Genomic DNA, 21,997 nt, shown 5'->3' with positions numbered 1-21,997 from the left:
AGATGGGCCCAATTTGACCTTAGACGCTTGTTTACCTGTTATTCCAAGCAAATTGGCGGTCCTGTGTCAATTCTAAATTCTTGGTCAACCTGCCTAAGAGCATAGGTAGGCGTGCCTTGTTTACATCTTATTCTAGGCAATCTAGTGATCCTATGTCAACTTTAAATTCCTGGTCAACCTGCCTGAAACTTTAGGCCGGCGTGACTTGCTAAAAGATAAAAAAAAGTATTGGTTCGAAAAGAGAGGCAAACCTACTCCCGCCTTTTAACCGAACACTTGGAAAACTATAGGTTCTATGACTATCTTAGCTCTACGATTATCTACCTTAGTTCTACTGCCCTAGGAATGACGCATGGGCGGATAATAGATAGACGACATATCTATTAACAAATGAACTAACATCATTTTGTACAATCCTAATAAGGGGGAGGGTTAATGCCAGAATTGCCTCTCACTTAATTGGACTATCTGTCTTGGCTTTTTCTCCAATTACTTGATGCCCACAACTATTCGATTTTAACCCTCATTCGTTTGGTATTTTTTAAATCATCACCCCAACTTGGTGTGCTAGTATTTTCCGAAAATGATTAAAAAAAAATCTCATTTGGTGTCATCTTCAACTATACTTGGATATCTGGACCTTTCAACTATACTTGACGAAATTGCTGTCTCCAAATTTTGACTCGATGTGTTTGGCAAAATAATGGGCGTAGGAGGGGGGTGGCTGCCCTTCAATCCCTTCTGACTGTTAAAACGACCACTAGACGTTGCAATTTCTAATCGAATGAGCCCCTTTCGAAGTTTCTACGACAACTCCTTCTATACGAATTGCCCTGGTCTAAAGCCAAAAGAGAGATAGGGGTAGTTGCCCTCCGATCACTTTGATTCTTAAGAAGAGCTATTAACGACTAAATTTCCTTTCTTGCTGTCCAAAAATACTCAAATAAACTCGCTTGAAATTTGACAAATTACTTAAAACTGAAAAATATTTATTCTTTAACCGCATTCTCAATATAGGATTAATCAAATGAATGTGAATGACTCTGGATATTGGAACTGAGAACTCCCCGCAATATTTGTTGCCCCTCTTCTGCAGTTATAATATCGGGTTGTATATTAAAGCAAAAGTTTTCTCCAACATTTTGATCATTCTTGATTTTCTGCTCAGTGAAGAAACGGATAAACATTCTAAAATATAAAATATTTTATTTACAATAATAATAATAATAATAATAAAAAAAAAATGGACTTTTTTGACACTCCAACCTGTTTCTTCTTGAGAGACCTGCAATTTTCTATTTGACGGATGAGCATTCTATTTCGTATATACACATACAACCCTTGAAAAATCCTCTAAGTAGATTTTCGTCACTTCTTTGGCACCTTCAAAAGTTCTCTCTCAATTCCAAGGCGACCATACCTCCCAAATTGTCACTTGGATCCGTGCTTAGCGGCTATGCACAGACTATCCTAAGCGTACAGTATCTAACATCCTGAAAATTTTGCTTAAAAGAAGATAATTTTTTTGACAGGTTTAATTTATCAACATAGTTTTTATTTTCATTGAGAAAAGTATAAGAAATTCCAGAGAATACATAAGCCAAAATATTCAAGAATTATGGCTAATTTTTCCCTCTTTTCACACCTGCAGGAGAGCCGAGAGAAAACGACTGCTGTGGGGTTCCACCAGGAGTAGCAAATCCACTACTCGGCATCAGAAATGAACTTTGTCCTGGAAAAAAAAATTACTCATAAAAAAAAACAGGGCATTAAAATGACATTTTGAAGATTGACTCATAAATTCCAAAAAACTTCAAGGAATTATTTCTCTTAATTTATCACAGCATCAAAGTTCTATTAGAAGTAGGAGATCTTGGCACCAGGAATAAGTTTTGTCCTTGACTAATGAGATCTATTAATTTACTTACTTACTTTTACTTTCGGTGGGAATCAGACAATAATCAATCCTGCCCGGCACCAATGGACGACGGGATGACTGACGTAGTCCAACATGATCTGACAGCAGCAGCCTCTTCTACAATCTTCAGCCATTCCTTATCCCACCGACGTCCGTGTCGGCGGAAGCCACCCTAAGGATCCAGGTTATTCTTGAATGTCTGCCAGAGATTCTTTCTTTGGCCACCCGGTCTACATTTCGAAGTTGGAAGGGGATCACAGGTGAGGACATCCCGGGATATTGTTCCAGCTGGCCGTCGTAGTGTGTGTCCCAGGAATTTCAGTTTTCGTTGTTTTCGGATTACCGAGAGGGGGGCCTTCTGGGCACAACCCCTTCGAACCTCAGCATTTGAGATATGAGACCACCGGTTGACCCGTAGTATGTGTCTCATGTAGCGATGGTCAAATACTTCTAGTGAACGTGTTTCTTCGGCTTTTAAAGGCCAAGTTTCAGAGCCGTACAGCACGATCGATCAAATAGTTACCTTGTAGACGTTCATCTTTGTTTTGATGCTAATTTCATGTCTATTCCAAAGCAACTTCCTCGTGCATGTGAAGACATCCCATGCCTTTCCTATTCGAGCTCAACGTCAGCTTCTGCACCTCCGTTCGGAGTGAGGATAGAACCAAGGTAGTAGAACTCTTCAACAGTATCGATGGTTTCGCCCTCTAGTTGGATATCTGGATGGTTTGGGGCGTTTGCCTTCATGACTTTTGTTTTAGACTTGCTGATCATGAGGCCAGCTTTCTTTGATGTATAGGAGACATCGTTGACCGTCTTTTGGAGATCAGCCGAAGAGCTACTCATGAGACCCACATCGTCTGCGAAGTCAGGGCTGTCTTCTCTCTGACCGATGACATACCCTTTGTGGGTGCAAAGCGAATTCGCCATTATCCAGTTTATTATGTAACTGGACAGAGCTGGAGAAAGGGGGCACCCCTGTTTAACCCCCGACTCAACGTCATATTCCGTTGTTTCGCAGTCGGCACTTCAGACTCTTGTAACTGCAGACTCATAGGCTCCCTTGAGTATCTCGATTAGTTCTGCTGATCGAAATACTCAAAATTTATTGATTTAAGTATTAATTACTTAATAATTATCAATTATTAAAATTAGTAAATAATAATCAATAACTAATTTAAAAGTTTAGTCATCGATGCGTCAAAAATTGCTGAAACTTTCAGGAATTCCTTTGTTTTTATTTATCATTATATTTTAAGTAATCAATTTCGTTTAATTAGTTTGATATATTTTTAGTAATATATTTCATAATAGTGTCTAATAGTAAATTTATTTCATTAATTTTTACCGATACTTTGTATTTACAGATATTTATTATTATAGATTTTATTATTATTTAGGACCATTTTTATTCTGAGGCATAGGCATGAAACATAATCTAACCTGATACAAAATGGCACATTAGTATTTCTACTCTTCACTTTTTGTGAATTTATACACCATTACTTTTAAGTTTAGACCTGGCCGATGATGTTAGGCATGCATTTGCTAAAATGGTATAACAGGCATGTTTTACAGGACCTAATATATAATACCTACTTTTGCCAAAATAGGAATACTGAAATTTTTCTATATATTTTAAAATTGCGTAAATTTATAGAAATTTAATTTTGAATCAATATCAACATAGTTTAGAGTCAATTATATATTTCTAAAGTTAATTCAAACGTGACTGTAATTTTGCCTTAATTCTTTACTAATTTGACTATTAATTCACGAATTCTTTATAATTCACGAGTTATGTATAAAACGACTATATGGATAAAGCCTATAGATAAAAGCCTATAACTGCAAAAAAGCCTACTGGAATTTCTTTCTTACTAGGAATGACTAGTAGCTCTTTATGGATGTCGTGGTCCTTCTGTGCAGATCTTCTATGCAGTTAGGTCCTTCCATGCCCCCTTCCGTGCAGTTAGATCCTTTTGTGCCGTCTTCTGTGCAGTTAGTTCCTTCTGTGCCACTTTATGTGCAGACCTTAGGTCTTTCTGTTGCCTTTGGCGGCACAGAAGGTATAGGAAGTCTCTGGTGGTATAGGAGGAACTAAGGTAATGTGTCTCACAGCTCTCTTTGTTAAGTCTTGCACGCAAAACAATTCAACCAATCACCACATAGCTTTCGGTGGAACCCACAAATTCCTTTGCATCAGGAGTCTTTCAAGTTCTAAGTAGTATCCCTGAAACCAGGAATAAAAAAAAAAAAATACTCAGGAAAACTTTGGAAAACACAGTGGAAAAAAGTAACAATTAGTTTGAGAAGTACTAGTTAATTTTTATGTTTTTAACTTACCAAAATTGGTACTTTGAAAAGGACTCCTTGGGGTTTGTCCTAAACCAACAGTTGGTGGTCCAGTGAAGGATGTAGAGAATCCCGTCATATTTAAAGGGGTCTTCGGAATAGTTTGAGACCCACCTACAAGAATAATCTAGTTTTACTTGCAGAGTTCTTTTCTATACTTAGGGGCTGTTAATTGATTTTTTGACCAGAACTGCAAAAATGCTCAAAATTTTATAAGCAAAAACACAATTTGGGGGGAAGCGAGGAGGAAGTTTTCTTCCCAGGCTCCTGAATTCATATAGCTCTACCAAAGTGGGGAAAATGATGATAATGATTAATACTCTTTACGTTGTCTTTCTTAATTCACAATTTATCGGATATTATTTTCAAAGAAAAATAAATTTGAATAGACAGGAGAACTAAAAAAGCATTTTGCTGTTCGGTAAACCTTTTTATTACCAAATTTAAGGACAGTCTAAAATTTTTAAGCACATCGCACATCCCGCTCAACACACTCATCCCTCAAAAAATAAATATAGACCAAAAAAGTATGAAAAACTCTAAAATAGGACATGCAAAACTTATACGGCGCTCAGGTTTGTCTCTGAGAAAAAGCAACTAGCGTCATCTAACATTACCCAGCAAAATCATAAAGTTAACCATAAAAACGGACAGAAAAAACTTATTTGTTCTCTTTTCTTCACTTCTGCCTTAGGGTAGCCAATCAGTTTGCAGATAAACTTTCTATAATATTTTAAGGATAAGTAGTTGAACTATGTCAATGAAACTTTTGAATGTACTCAGAATTATACATTTAAGCGGATTTTGAAAGTTCCAATGACCTGGCTCCAGTACTTTCTTGTCGGAAAAGCGATTGTTTACTCTATGACTAATGACAAAAGACTGGCAATAGATATGTTGCAAAAAAAGAACAATCAGTATATTTTCGTAACACAGCCGATTAGTTGAGGTTAAAGCTTTTGAAGCGTCTCATACTTGTGCAAGTTTTTATTACTGGGCCTAGTGTATTGTAGGCACGAACAAGACATGTGTAATACAGACGTCCAACTGAAATGATTTTATGGTGTTAATTAGGGCCCGACTGATGTAAATTTTTGGGGTCCAATATTGATGCATCGGTATAGTACCGGCACGATGCCGAAATAATTTGCCAATAAATTCTCCTCGGGGGAAAAAAGCCTTGCCTAAAGTTTAAACCCTGCATTATCTGCCCAAATTCATACTCACATGTTTCTCCCTGGTCTATTACTCACCAAAGAACAACCTCAATAATTCAGAACAGTTCAGAAGTATCGATTAGGCCAAAACCGAATTTTTGTTGCAAAGCAACAAAGGGTCGTGGAAAGATCCAACGTACATCAATCGATAGAACGGAAAAAATTATGCAGGATAGCAGTAGATATCCAAAATTTTGGTTTTATTTAAAAAAATAACTTTTCAGAAAATGGTTATATTTTTCAGAATGTGCCTATGAACTTTTTTAAATCTTTGTTCCCAGAAAAGGGAAAAGCGAAATATTTTCCCCTCCTCTATATAAGTGCGTATCTATTTTCATCCTGTATCTTTATTTCAAATTCATTTGTTCATTTACTTAGATAAAAAGGACATGATACCAAACCATGACCTCGTAAGAAAAAATGAAATATACTAAAATACTGAGATGCGTCTTTTCAAACAGTTCGTGGTAACGAACTGTAGTAAGGAGCGACCCGGCTCAATAGTAACCGAAACTCTAAAAAATGGAATTTCGATACCAATAGTTACATCAAAAGAATCGCATTTTAATGCTGATTTTAAATATACAAGTTTCATTAAGATCAGTTATACCCATCAAAAGTTACGAGCCTGAGAAAATTTGCCTCATTTTAGAAAATAGGGGGAAACACCCCCTAAAAATCATACAATCTTAACAAAAATCACAGCATCAGATTCAGCGTATCAGAGACCCCTACTGCAGAAGTTTCAAGCTCCTATCTACAAAAATGTGGAATTTCGCATTTTTTGCCAGAAGACAGATCACGGATGCGTGTTTATTTGTTTTTTTGTTTGTTTGTTTTTTTCCAGGGGTGATCGTATCGACTGAGTAGTCCTAGAATGTCGCGAGAGGGCTCATTCTAACGGAAATTAAAAGTTCTAGTGCCCTTTTTAAGTGACCAAAAAATTGGAGGGCACTTAGGCCCCCTCCCACGCTCATTTTTTTCCAAAAGTCAGCGGATCAAAATTCTGAGATAGCCATTTTATTCACCATAGTCGAAAAACCTAATAACTATGTCTTTGGGGACGACTTACTCCCCCGCAGTCCCCGTGGGAGGGGCTGCAAGTTGCAAACTTTGACCAGTGTTTACATATATTAATGGTTACTAGGAAGTGTACAGACGTTTTCAGGGGGATTTTTCGGTTTAGGGGGGGGGGGAGTTGAGGGGGAGGGTGCGTGGGAGGATATTTCCATGGAGAAACTTCTCATGAGCGAAGAGAATTTCAATGAAGGGGTGCAGGATTTTCTAGCATTATTTAAAAAAAAAAACAACGAAAAAATAAATATGAAAAGTTTTTTTTAACTGAAAGTAAGGAGCAGCATTAAAACTTAAAACGAACATAAATTATTACGCCTATGGGGGGTTTACCTCCTCGCTATACCACACTCTTTACGCTAAAGTATTTTTAGTAATTTCAACTATTTATTCTACGGCCTTTGTGATTCAGAGGTCATTCTTAAGGAATTGGGGCAAAATCTAAGCTTTAGTGTAAAGAGCGACGAAGGTTGAACCCCCTCATATACGCAATGAAAACATACGAATAAAGAAATTCGTTACGTATATTTTTTACCAATGAAAAAGTTTGTAAAAAATTAAAAGTTCTAGTTGCTTTTTTAAGTAATCAAAAACTTGGAAGGCAACTAGGCCTCCTCCCTTGCTCCTTTTTTCTAAAAATCTTCCGATTAATTGCAATTAATTAATATGCAAATTTCGTTTTAATTATTTATGTGCGGAGAGCCAAGATCAAAACATGCATTAATTCGAAAACGTCCAGAAATTAAATAAAAAAACAAGTATTTTTAAATGAAAGTAAGGAGTACCATTAAAACTTAAAACGAACAGAAATTACTCCGTATGTGAAAGAGGCTTTTCCTCCTCAACACCCCCTCTTTACGCTAAAGTTTTTTGCTGTTACAAAAAATAGAGCTGAGAGAAAGAGTCAAACTTTAGCGTAAAGAGCGGGTCGTTCAGGAGGAAAAACACCTTTCATATACGGAGTAATTTCTGTTCGTTTTAAGTTTTAATGTTGCTCCTTATTTTCATTTAAAAAAACTTGTTTTTTTTTTATTTATACACTAACAAAGGCAGGATATTTTAGTTTCTACAGTATCTAGTTCTTGTAATTAAGATAAAAGTACTATTTACATAAGACATTAATAAGCACAGATTCGATTTGAAAACAGCAACTACCTGCCGTTTTAAGAATACAGTAAAATAATAATGATGCAATAAAAAAAACAAAATGATTACAGATACAATTAGCAGAACTAAATTACTAAGAAAACATAACCCAAAAAGTAGGAGTAAAAAAAGAGAAACAAAATCACGTTAAGAGTGAATATTCACGAGTGTATATATGATGAGTGTATAATCACGTATAAGACTGAAAATACAATTAAAAATAATAGAAGAACTAAGAAATATATATATATATATAAAAAAGAATACAAAAAACAACATCCGGATGAAAACGAATAACTAGCACAATTACAAGGAATATGATAACTAAGAAAAAAGACAAAACACACACAGAATGAGCACACAAACAATTAAATAGAGTTCCTGTAACCGTCTAAAATGTGTAAAAAATAATTATTACTTATAAACGGAGAGGGTCCCATGAGTCCAATACTTTGTCGACTCGGCACAGGGCTTCCAATTAAACTTCCATCACTTCTTAGAGGCTGATTTGTGAAGTCCCTATTAACAAAAAAAGAAAAAAAAGAAATTCAAAGAAGAATAAACAACAACGAATCATTGAAAAAAAGTAATGATGATTACATCATGTTAAGCAGCAATAGGCTACTATAATAAGCAAAATAACATATTCTTCTAAGGTATCTAAAACACTATTTTGCAACAAAAGCCCTGTGGGAAAAGACGCGGGGAGAGGGAGGTTTTAATCTCCCCATAGGGCTCTCCCCTCTCATGAATACGCATACCTTCCGCTAAAGAATCTATATAAAGTGTTTAATATTTTGGCCAGTTTTATTTTTTATTTTGTATTTGTAAAAAAAGTATTTTTTTTCTTTCTCGGCATTAGCGTTTTCCTAATTAAGATCTTGAACGGCTTATATCTATCATACCCCTTTTTCTGTGATTTTTCTTAAGTTTCAGCTGCTTGATATTTAATTACTTATTATTTAAATATCAAATGTAAATTATTTATTGTACAACGATTAAGGGTGAAAACAGGACCAGGTCTTGAAAGTCTGTAAAAGTGGCACTGACACTACACTCCAAATCTGACTTTTACTAAGTTTTCCACAAAAGTGGCCACAAAAGTGGCACTGACACTACACTCCAAATCTGACTTTTACTAAGTTTTCCACAAAAGTGGCCACAAAAGTGGCACTGACACTACACTCCAAATCTGACTTTTACTAAGTTTTCCACAAAAGTGCCACAAAAGTGGCACTGACACTACACTCCAAATCTGACTTTTACTAAGTTTTCCACAAAAGTGGCACTGACACTACACTCCAAATCTGACTTTTACTAAGTTTTCCACAAAAGTGGCCACAAAAGTGGCACTGACACTACACTCCAAATCTGACTTTTACTAAGTTTTCCACAAAAGTGGCCACAAAAGTGGCACTGACACTACACTCCAAATCTGACTTTTACTAAGTTTTCCACAAAAGTGGCCACAAAAGTGGCACTGACACTACACTCCAAATCTGACTTTTACTAAGTTTTCCACAAAAGTGCCACAAAAGTGGCACTGATACTACACTCCAAATCTGACTTTTACTAAGTTTTCCACAAAAGTGCCACAAAAGTGGCACTGATACTACACTCCAAATCTGACTTTTACTAAGTTTTCCACAAAAGTGGCACTGACACTACACTCCAAATCTGACTTTTACTAAGTTTTCCACAAAAGTGGCCACAAAAGTGGCACTGACACTACACTCCAAATCTGACTTTTACTAAGTTTTCCACAAAAGTGGCACTGACACTACACTCCAAATCTGACTTTTACTAAGTTTTCCACAAAAGTGGCCACAAAACTGGCACTGACACTACACTCCAAATCTGACTTTTACTAAGTTTTCCACAAAAGTGGCCACAAAAGTGGCACTGACACTACACTCCAAATCTGACTTTTACTAAGTTTTCCACAAAAGTGGCCACAAACGTGGCACTGACACTACACTCCAAATCTGACTTTTACTAAGTTTTCCACAAAAGTGGCCACAAAAGTGGCACTGACACTACACTCCAAATCTGACTTTTACTAAGTTTTCCACAAAAGTGGCCACAAAAGTGGCACTGACACTACACTCCAAATCTGACTTTTACTAAGTTTTCCACAAAAGTGGCACTGACACTACACTCCAAATCTGACTTTTACTAAGTTTTCCACAAAAGTGGCCACAAAAGTGGCACTGACACTACACTCCAAATCTGACTTTTACTAAGTTTTCCACAAAAGTGCCACAAAAGTGGCACTGATACTACACTCCAAATCTGACTTTTACTAAGTTTTCCACAAAAGTGCCACAAAAGTGGCACTGATACTACACTCCAAATCTGACTTTTACTAAGTTTTCCACAAAAGTGGCACTGACACTACACTCCAAATCTGACTTTTACTAAGTTTTCCACAAAAGTGGCCACAAAAGTGGCACTGACACTACACTCCAAATCTGACTTTTACTAAGTTTTCCACAAAAGTGGCACTGACACTACACTCCAAATCTGACTTTTACCAAGTTTTCCACAAAAGTGCCACAAAAGTGGCACTGACACTACACTCCAAATCTGACTTTTACTAAGTTTTCCACAAAAGTGGCACTGACACTACACTCCAAATCTGACTTTTACTAAGTTTTCCACAAAAGTGGCCACAAAAGTGGCACTGACACTACACTCCAAATCTGACTTTTACTAAGTTTTCCACAAAAGTGGCACTGACACTACACTCCAAATCTGACTTTTACTAAGTTTTCCACAAAAGTGGCCACAAAAGTGGCACTGACACTACACTCCAAATCTGACTTTTACTAAGTTTTCCACAAAAGTGGCCACAAAAGTGGCACTGACACTACACTCCAAATTTGACTTTTACTAAGTTTTCCACAAAAGTGCCACAAAAGTGGCACTGACACTACACTCCAAATCTGACTTTTACTAAGTTTTCCACAAAAGTGGCACTGACACTACACTCCAAATCTGACTTTTACTAAGTTTTCCACAAAAGTGCCACAAAAGTGGCACTGACACTACACTCCAAATCTGACTTTTACTAAGTTTTCATTGAACTCACAGATTGACGATCCCATGAGTCCAATATTTGTCAACTTAACTTAGAGCCCCCAATAAAACTGCTGTGACTTTTTAGGGACTAATTGGAAACGTCCCTATCAATGGAAACTATTTAAAGAAGAATAAATAAAAACGAAACACTTTCGACTTAACTGTTTCGTACCTCACAGGGTTCACAACCACATTTTCTTTAATCGGTGTTTTTGCCGCAAGAAGGTTCTAGGATGATTGCACCCATAAAGAAAAATAGTGGTGAAATACAGCTATCTAAAGAAGTAGGCCCTTTTTTCCAGCTTTAACAATGCTGACATCACCAAGGACAACAAAATAAAAACACTTTTCCTTATGGATCCATCACAGGTCTCTTAGTCATCTCAGGTCTCTTAAAAACCCGATTTCAAAAGATTTTTCTGTTGGTTATTTTAAAATTACGAAGTTCCAAGGACAGAACCACATTTTAGTCAGTGTTGCCATGTTAAACCATGAAAACAAATTAGATATGCTTTTAACTTAATTTTTGATGATTTTTCACCCACGTTCCTTTTCTTTTCATATTAGCGTCCACTACTACCAGAAACTATATAGCCGCAAATGCAGGTCTATCCATTAAAATTCGAATTCTATTTTTATTCTGATTTCCTAAAATACATATGATTGCGTGAGTTTCTACTTGGCCAATTCAAATAAACATGTTTCATTTTCACTGTCTTTGGTACAATACTTCTCTAAAGAGAGTATCTTTAAATATAATTTTTCTAAAGAGGCTTCTCTAGAGAGAAGGCATTTTATTCTAAACAGCATAATTTGAAAGAGGCTGCTTGTAAGAAATCATTTCATAGACTTTATAGAAAGTCCCGTAATGGAAAAATTTGCAGTTTTTATTTTGAGCTTTGAAAATATAAAAATAAAGAGCATGTTTGCCTTTGCAAACGTTAGTTATAAGGCTTCGCTTCAAACAGAACCTCGATCCTGTGCAATATGCAGTAAATACCTCAGTTATTTCAAGAGTAAATGCCTCTGATCAATCGGAATTATCGTGGACGAAAAGCGAGATATGACATGCTGCATATACAGACACTCACAAGACTCGACTCTCGATTACTCGAGCCTCGATAAATTGAAATCCTCGTATTTTATCTATACAAGTCGAAGTGACCCGAAAATTACCTATATAAAATCCTCGATGTTTCAAATCATTTTCAATCCCATAGGAAAAACCTGTCTAAGTCGAAGAAAAAACCATACGTAAATCAAAATAATGTTACGGTTATATTTTACCTATGCAAGTCGAAGTGATCCGAAAATTACCAAAGTCGAAATTCAGTAGATAAGTTGTCATTTGATTTTCACTTTACTACCACAAGCAAAAGCTTACCTCTGTATCTCGAAGTTTTTTAAACGAACCTCTGTTAGTTGGAATCCCAGTACGCAGGCTGCAACGTGAATGATTTAATTTCAATTTTATTAATTTTAAATTGATTTATTAATTTTGTTTAACATGCTTTTGTGTCAGATCCTGTTAATGTTCAGGTGTCTATTTCCAAGCAAACTAAATTCATTATTGACATTTGAAAGTCAAGTCCAGATATTTATAAAAGTGTTTTATTCTTGTTCTCTGTGGTCCATTGTAAGCAAAGCTTCTTGGGCTTAGTAACCGCTTTACTTTTGTAATAGTTTTTCTTTTAGTATTAATAAATTGATTGAATGATTGCTATGTGAAGTCTATTTTATTTTATATAAAGTTATTCTTAACTTTGTACTGTCTGCAGGGAGTAAATTTAGCAATTTTGTACCCCTGTACCTCAAATTTTCATTTGGTTTACCTCTATAGCTCGTTATCTTTAGAAGTCGAATAGTAAGCGTGAGGTGACTCTATTGTTATTTTATAAATCTATTGTAACTATAGATTTATTATTAGTTGATTGACTATTATAAACTTACTGTTATAGCCCAAACATTAGATCTGACATATTAACAACACTTGCAGAATAGTAGATAGTATTGATTTAATATTAGACACTGATGACATTATATGACATTTTATATATGCCGTTATTTGACAAATATATGGCATTTTGAGTTAATATTTGACATTTAATATATGCACTATTAATGCGTTTTACGGTTAAGGTGATACGAAACCTTAAAGAATCTCACTATCTCGTCCGTTACTTTTCTAGTATGCGTGGGCAACTGTTTAGAAACGATTGGACCGTCTTACCATAACTAGTAGAACTTGGACAAGAAATCAAAATAAACTACAGAAAACTGAAAGCCGACACCTACTTTCGAGGAATATTAAAAAGACAATTTTAACTTTCCCAGTTTTGTGCCAGAGAGAGAGATGCTTGGATTTAATGAAGCTTACACCATCAAAAAGTCTGATTTTTCTTTCATTAATGAAGCAGAGATTCCTCCTTAAAATTCGGGGAAGGGCAGCTCCTAAAAATGTTCTTGCAAACCGACGGTAATAATCATTTAAAAAAAAAAATCATTTTAATAATTTCGCCGCTTTCAGAGTCCCAAATAGTGATATCCAATTTTGAAAAACTCGCGAAAAAAAAGGGATATAAAAATTCATCGTCTTTTCAGCAAATTTCAAAGTCAAACCACAGAGTCCCGACAGCTTTCATAATAGCTAGACCCCTCGGTCTAACAATAGACCCATAGTCTTAGAGACCTTCAGCCAATGCTGAGGCTCACAAAATGATTTTTAAGGCACCGTATCACCATAAAATGTCATATATGATATGCTTTGATTCCAGCACGCAAAACAGTTCTGATAGTTACAAACTGTATTATATTCATTATCTTCTTTTGCTACAATTCTTCTTAATGTAGTAATTACTTAAAACGGTTAGAATTTTCGACATTAAATAAATTACTAATTTCATTACTATTAAGAGCAAAACAGCACCACTCCTTAAAAACTAGTAAAATTGGCAATCTAAGTAGACTTCAGAAAAGACTTACAATTTAAAAATTGAAAAACTTATCAATTTTGTGCAAGAAAAAATTTCTCTATATTCCTCTATGGAATATTTTATTAGGGTTGTATTGGGGTCGGGGTTACACTGAAGATTTTTACTGAAGCTGAAGGAGGTAGGCAAGAGCTAAGGGGCGAAAAATTGAATTTTTCCGAGGGTCATGGAGAGTACTATTGGCAGAACGGAAGGAAAGGTTGTTCTCCTTTCCTCTTGCAATTTTGTCAAATCGTAAAAACATAACAGAACCGTATATAAACCAATCTATGCTTTTAAAAAAATTTTTCTATACCAACCCACGATACCATATATCATCCCAGGATGCTAGAATACCACACAGGACAATGATGCTCGAGGATTGAACGTAAAAAATAAGAAAAGAAAAATCCTCAAATAGTGCGACTTATGACATTAAAACATTTTAAGGAGTTTAAGGATGCAATTACAACTTAATTTAAGCTAATCCTTTGGTGGTCAATCATTTCATATTTAATTTTAACTAGAATTAAATTTGACTAAAATAAAATGCAATTACAATTTACCTTAGGGTGACCCTTTGCTGACCAAGCATACCGTCACGTAAGGCTTGAATCTCTCGATGGACATAATACAGCCGACTTGCCATAGTTACAAATGATTCATGAAGTTTCTTCACGGCATCAATCAAGTCTAAATGGAACAATTTTCTAGACGTTAAAATACGAGACAGTTAACAAACTTATGGTTAAGTAACAGTCACTAGCATTAAATGTTTAAACTTCACTCCCACTAAAAAAAATATTGTTCACTGACGATTTTAAATTTAAAACGGTTCTAGAACAGTTTTTTTAAGTTTAGAACAGTTTATCTCTTGCTGCATTTCAGTAGCTAGGAGGGAGGGAGCTCTGGATCCACAACTCCTCTCTTAAAGCAACAGTCCCTAGATCAGAAAGTTTAAACTTCACTCTAATTCTCTGCATGTAAGCATACAGGAAGTAGGGTCCACACCTACCTTCTCATAGCAACAGTTACAAGGATTAAAGATTTCACTAGCGTTAAATGTTTAAACTTCACTCCCAATAAAAAAATATTGTTTACTGACGATTTTAAATTTAGAACGGTTCTAGAACAGTTCTTTTTAAGTTTAGACCAGTTTATCTCTTGCTGAATTTCAGTAGCTAGGAGGGAGGGAGCTCCGGATCCACAACTCCTCTTTTAAAGCAACAGTCCCTAGATCGGGAAGTTTAAACTTCACTCTAATTCTCTGCATGTAAGCATGCAGGAAGTAGGGTCACGACGTAGGCAATAATGCTCCTAAACCAATGAATCAAAGCAACAGTTACAAGCATTAAAGATTTAAACTAAAAAATAGAAGAGACATTCTCCACTTATATTTTTAATCAGCCACACTTCCAGACCCAGATTTTCCCCCCTGTTAGGAGATAAGAACTGGGTCCACACCTCTGATTTAAAACTCCAAAGATTCTCATGTCTCTTCCAGTAATTTATTATATTTTCCATATAATTCGCCTAGTTTTGATGCTTTTTTCGAAGGTAAAAGGAATGCCCCCCTCCCCCAGCCATGGCAAAATTTCCCAAATACATGCCTTGTGGACGTTATAACTTTTTTTTCTATAAGAAAGAGTGCAGGAAAAAATCTGCATTGCAGCAGAAACCAGAAAACAATCTTACAAATGAAATTTTAAATTAATAGGAGAGAGTAATTAAAATTGAAAGCAAACAAAATTTCCAAGGTTAGAAGGCACTGTCAACTACTCGCACCCCCTCCCACCTAGCTGAATTTTATGATTTAAATTTTAAATATAATCTAAATCCAAGAAATAAAACTAAATCCATTAAATCCATATATATTTCCCATATAATTCGTCTAGTTTTGGGGCTTTTTTCGAAGGTATAACTCCCTCCCCCACCCAGGGCAAAATTTCCCAAATACATGCCTTGTGAACGTTATAACAATTTAAAATTTGAAAAACTTATCAATTTTGTGCAAGAAAAAATTCTTCTATATTTCTCTATGGAGAATTTTATTAGGGTTGTATTGGGGTCGGGGTTACACTGAATATTTTTACTGAAGCTAAAGGAGGTAGGCAAGAGCTAAGGGGCGAAAAATTACTAAGGAAAATTGAATTTTTTTCAAGGGTCATAGAGAGTATTATTGGCAGAACGGAAGGAAAGGTTGTTCTCCTTTCCTCAATGGTAGCCAGATCGGCTCTACAAAAAAGGAACTCAACCCTCATTAAAGATAATTCTTAGGACCGTTTATTTTACTGCCTTCGTTTTATCTGACAGGTATCTTTTATCACAGTAAATAGTAAGTAGTATTAGCCCGAGCCTAGCGGCCCTCTTCTCAGCGTACATGCTCAATTCATGTTAATATTGCACGTCCCTGCTTGACTTCCTTCTAAAAAGAGAAAAAACGGAAGAAAAAGAAAAATATACATGCTTTTTTTCTATAAGAAAGAGTGCAGGACAAAATCTGCACTGCTGCAGAAGTCCGGAAAAACAATCTAACAAATGAAATTTTAAATAATAGGAAAGAGCAATTAAAATTGAAAGCAATCAAAAATTTCCAAGATTAGAGGGCACTGTCAACTACCCCATCCCTCCCACCTAGCTTACTACAGTAAAATTGGCCACCTATTTGAAATAACTAAGATTCAAAAGGCACAAGAAAAAAGGGGATTGATCATAAGTTGCTTCAATCTTTATGAATTTTAAGAAAAGGATAAAATATATCTTAGCGAACTTAGCGGTTGGTTAGGAAGCATAACAGCCCCATCTAATACATAGTAGCCTTTGCGCATTTTATGTTTCGGTCAATCTCTTCTTTGGTCAGAAAGCTCTGTTTTGTTACTGATTTAGACCTTAATAGATTTGTTTTCAAATTTCATTAAAAAAAATAAAACAATAGTAAATTAAGCAGTTGGTCAGTCTGTTCAGGACTATCGGTAAAAGGCAAGAACTACTGACAATAATGGCTCCATGGTAAGTAGGATGGATTAATAGGAATTAGTAGTTGATTGATTATACTGGATCTTAAAATAATGGGTCCATGGTTAGTAGGATGGATTAATAAGGATTAGTAGTTGATTGATTGATGGTTAGTAGGATGAAAAAGAACATCAATCAAACAAATATTGCGTCTGTGTCACAAAAAGACATCCTCATTGTTGAAAAAGGAAACGAACTTTAACAATAATAATGTTTAAGAGAAAAAGAAACCTGAAGTCAAAAGAGAATAAAAGAACGTATCGAACCAATGGTCCTACAACATCGGTAAAGGGGTCATTTGAACGGAAATTAAAAGTTCTAGCGGCCTTTTTAAGTAACCAAACAGTTTGGAGGTCAGCTCCAAATACAAACCAAAAATTTACTAAATATAAAACATAGTACATTCAGGCATGACAGTTAAAGGTATTGAAAGGGGCGACAAGAGGATTTTATGAAAAGGTCATAATAAAAAAGAAGAAAAACACAAATTTTTAGGCCACAGTTGCCTAAACTACCCGCGTTATAAATCTCAGGGAGAGCCTCACTTGTATATAAGGTTGAATCTATAATTTGGCTTGTGGATAAATTCCAATACTTTGTCTAATTCATATAAAGAGAAGACTTTGATTTCTGGACGAAAGGAGTGTAACTCATCTTAAAGCTGTTTGGAATTAACAAAATAATTCCCCCCCGAGAAATATTTTTAATTAGAAAAGAAAATGTTTTTCTTATTAAGAAAACTAAAAAAGGAAGTAAAAAGTGCACATTTTTCCATCTTTACGCATGAGCTTTCTGTAATTTGAACCTTAGATGAAGCACAGGAAGAATGTCTTACTCAAAAGAAATCTGTCTCTCTAATTATCTCTCTTATCATTAAAAAAAACAGATTAAGATAAAGAAAAAGAGTTGGAAATAGAGAAAGTTACAAAAAAAGAAAACAGGAAAATAATAAAAAAGAACAAAAAGAAAAAAGGGAATGAAAATTTACCTTTTCCTTTTAAAAGAAAAGAAATTTTTTTCCTTTAAGAAGAAAAAACCTAAACCATGTTTTGAAACGATTCATAGGAAATATGGTTTTATATTTGATGAGCTCCACAAAGCCAAGAAAAGGGGAAACAAACCTTTAGCTGACATTGATCCCATTTGATGGAGTGTCTGCATATTTCTGGAAGCTTCTTCAATTTGTTGTCGAAAAGCATGTATTTTTCTTTCAAAGCCTTCTATTAAATTGAAAAAGAAGTCCATTGGTTGTGTGTTCTCCATTTGCAATCCCTGTGGCGTGTCTTGCGTTCGCTGAGCCATTTCTACGTTTTGCAGCTCCTGAAAAAAAAAAAAGTGAGAACAGCTCTTCAATCGATACTTTCATGATGTCTCCAATAATTTCTTATGATTTCTGTGTCATTCACCTATTCCTAACAAGGTTCGACCTTATGCCTCCCTTGCCTCCAAACATATTTCTAAATAGGGAGTTAGTCTGCGATCTAAAATAAAAACGCCAGCATCAATAAAAGAGGCAAGGGGTTCGATCCCAATGGAGTCAATGGAATCAATGACTCAACAAAATTTAGAAACAAATAAAATATATAAAAATATTCATATCCGTAGACTAAATCAAAGAAGTATTTAGCCATTATGCATTATTTTTAGGCATTATGTAAAAAGACAAAAAAAAGAAGTAATCATTTCTGGAACAGAAGATATTGTTCTTTAATGCACTGCTTCTATATAAACAGTGCAACAGTACATTTTAAACGCTTAAGCGAGGATAGAATTGTAAATGACAAACTAACCTTTGAGGGTTTCAGGGGTAAAGCCCAACACTTGCTATTTGTGAAAATATCTGCTCATTTTAAATTTGACTTTGTCTTTTTTGTAACTTCTGTTTCATTTGGATTTTTTCTTGATTAAAAGAATTTTGTGTTTGCTTCAATTTTTAATCCGTTGTTTTCTTTCATTCCAAAATTATAATTTATGTGAGTCAACTAAGTTTCGTTTCATGATTAAGGAAAAAGTTGAAACTTTCATGGACAGTTTTTTTGGGGGAGAAGGGGAAATTTTAGGTGGGACGGGGAACAATTTTTGTCTATTCATCACAAAAGCGTACATGCTATAGTGCATAAATATTCGCGAAAAATTCGCAATAATATATATTTGCTGGATAATTTATCACTTCGATAAATATTCATAATCACTTGTGAAACTTCTTTCTATTAAAGCCGCTAATTTTACTGTTAAATTCCAAATGGAGTTTGTAAAGTTTCATAAAAACAAAAACTTGGAGTAACACAAAAAGAATCATTCTGGTTATAGGGTCCCAAATTTACTTTTTATACCTAGATTATTCTTTACCAACCAACAGCCGATTGGCGTTAACGTTTCGAGCGATATTTGGGCGAATGGGATTCACAACCTAATAAGTACATCATTTCAGAGGTACTCGGAATATATTCGGGCGAACATTCAGCGATATTCGGGTGAATGGGATTGAAACTTATCACTTCATCATTTCAGATGTATTTGTTCGATATTTGGGCTAATATACAGCGATATTCGGGAGTATGGGATTCAAGACTTAATTACTTCATCATTTTAGAGGTATTCGGCCAATATTCGGGCAAATATTGAGCGATATTAGGGCGAATGGGATTCAAAACGTAATCACTTCATCATTTCAGAGGTATTTGGGCGATATTCGGGCAAATATTCAACAACCTTCGGGCGAATGGGATTAAAAACTTAATCACTTGATCATTTCAGAGGTATTTGTTCGATATTCGGGCTAAAATTCAGCGATATTCAGGAGAATGGGATTCAAGACTTAATTACTTCATCGTTTCAGAGGTACTCGGCCGATATTCGGGCAAATATTCAGCGATATTCGGGCGAATGGGATTCAAAACTTAATCACTTCATCATTTCAAAGGTATTCGGGCGATATTCGGGCAAATATTCAGCGATATTCGGGCGAATGGAATTCAAAACTTAATCACTTTATCATTTCAGAGGTCTCCTCTCGAGATTGCAAACTCTTTTTTATATATACAGGGAACGGTTAGCCGTGAAGAAGAAGAAGAAGAAAAAAACAAAACAAAAAAAGAAGAAAAAATGTTTTCATCGTTGTTCACGGTGGGAGGCTGCAGCATTCAAGCATTGAATTTTCGACAATGAAGGTTCAAATGGTTCAATCTTCGTTCCGATCCAATACCCCCTTCGAAGATTAATTGAAATCATAGTTAGCCTTCTTTAATCAGTTTAAAACGGAAATATTTTTTTTATATTTAAGTTCTTTAAAAAGAGTTTTTGCATTAATGGTTACTATGGGCTGTGGTTCGTTCTTTATTTGGTTTTAGCTATTGCTGCAACCATGATTCAACCTCCGACACAAAAAAAGTCAGATTTTTTGTATCATAGATTAAGAGTATGCTCAGTATTTACGCCTTTTTAAATTCCCATTCCTTAACAATGAAACCATAAAGACAAAATAAACATAGAAATACAAGAGATAAAGAGAGAAAATAGCATAAGACTTATAAAAGACCAGCATGGTTAATTCTATATTCAGATGGACAAAAAAAGATTCTGAATACATACCTTAGCAACTTCAAATTTGAGTTTATTTGTGATGTTCATGTTTCGAGATATACCCGAATTAATAGCACTCAGGAGCTTCATCATTTCTGAAATTTCTTCGGATATCTTCTCTATGGGTTTCTCACTTGCCCGTGCAATCTCCTCTCTCATTGATTTTTGACTCTTTACATACGACCTAAAAGAGAACAACGCATACAAATTAGAGCATATTGATTTTTTTTTACGTAAAACCAATTTTATATCCCAAAAACATCACTATCCACATCTTTATGTGTAGTGCCCCCCTCCAAAAAGGACAAAAAAGTAAGCCTTTCCAACACTCCCATAAGTTTTCAGCTTGATCACTTGAGCCGTTTCCGAGATATTGCGTAAACTCTATTTTCATGACCTGGCGAGCGATAATGCCTTTTGATTTACCTCGCACTAATCCCTTATTTACTTAACCATGTATAGATATTAAGTGCCATGGGGGCTCGTAGTGCAACCCGTTTAGGTATATTGGAGAAAAATTTGTTTTTAGCCCCTCCCCTCTCTTCAAAAGTAAAATCCGAAGTCTTCTTACAGCCCCCTCAAAATAAATAATTATTTTGAGCAACATAAGATTTTGCACCAGTAAAACCTAATTATCTGATCTGTTACTGATTGATAGATGCTTCATGGATACTATAGATACGACAGATACTTCTAAGTTTATATTTTTGCATTTGTACACATATTTGCATATACGTTTAACTTTGACATCACATGGCATCATAACCTCCAGAGGTCACGACAAATCTACACAAGGGCCACATTTATGATGAGTCCTGATTTAAAAAGTCCTGGTTTAGAACATACTGTAATTTTTCTAATTGAATATTCTTTTATATGGTGCCATATGTATATTTTGCTCAGAATTTGCACTTACAAATAAAGACCTTGCTCATCCTTGGCTATGTTGGACAGCCGCCCAGTACTGGACAATCATGTCTGGATGGTTCATTCAAGGATGTGCATATGATGGTATCATTAAAGAAAGCAAATCTTCCCATTTTCAATTTTTCTGCTACTGAAAAACTTCTTATCAATTTTCACTAAGAGATTCTTTTCTGGTTTATATCCAAAGGCATCAATTCATGAGTGTAGTGAGAGTGGAACGATCTAGGGGGCGTTTTTAAAAAAAAAACAACAAAAAAACAAAGACTAAAAATAAAACGCTTTTTAAGTAAAATACCAAATAAAAGGGTTTACCAAACCAGGGGGGGGGGGAGTTTTGGATTGGCCCCCTTACCCCATTTGACGCTCCTGTTTATACCTGTCATTTATTTCTATTATTTTTATATATTGTTTTAATTACTTTCAATATTTACTGTGAAAATTCAACAAAAGTTTCTTGACACTTGGTTTCTACTATACTATAAGCTAGAATTTTTTTAAGCTGCATAATCAATTTTTCAAAATTATTTGCTGTACCTTTGGTTTGGTTTTTAGTCTTTTGTACCTCTGTCCACTCTTATTGCGAAGGACAGTGTCACAAATATTTTACTGATATATCACTATGATAGCTGGATGATTGACTATTTTACTGATATATACTGAAATATACTATATTTTACTGATATATCACTATGATAGCTGGATGATTGACTATT

The 21,997-nt window shown here is 35.1% G+C and overlaps 1 protein-coding gene across 1 annotated transcript in view; it reads right to left on the bottom strand.

Moving 5' to 3' along the window:
• Positions 1 to 1,511: 1,511 nt before the first annotated feature.
• The window catches only part of LOC136040550 (nucleoporin p58/p45-like), a 41,149-nt gene continuing 20,663 nt past the window's right edge, over positions 1,512 to 21,997 (bottom strand). The window contains exons 6-11 of the mRNA XM_065724759.1: positions 20,367 to 20,541; positions 17,897 to 18,095; positions 14,327 to 14,453; positions 8,129 to 8,229; positions 4,265 to 4,387; positions 1,512 to 1,732 (exon numbers count right to left, since the gene is read on the bottom strand). Coding sequence (XP_065580831.1) covers positions 1,623 to 1,732; positions 4,265 to 4,387; positions 8,129 to 8,229; positions 14,327 to 14,453; positions 17,897 to 18,095; positions 20,367 to 20,541 — 835 coding nt within the window. The 3' untranslated portion in view covers positions 1,512 to 1,622. The remainder of the gene's footprint in view (positions 1,733 to 4,264; positions 4,388 to 8,128; positions 8,230 to 14,326; positions 14,454 to 17,896; positions 18,096 to 20,366; positions 20,542 to 21,997) is intronic.

Source organism: Artemia franciscana, chromosome 21 (genome assembly GCF_032884065.1).
Source record: "Artemia franciscana chromosome 21, ASM3288406v1, whole genome shotgun sequence".
NCBI lineage: Eukaryota > Metazoa > Arthropoda > Branchiopoda > Anostraca > Artemiidae > Artemia > Artemia franciscana.
The sequence above is the reverse complement of the archived record's forward strand: the minus strand, read 5'-3'. Positions and strand labels throughout refer to the sequence as shown.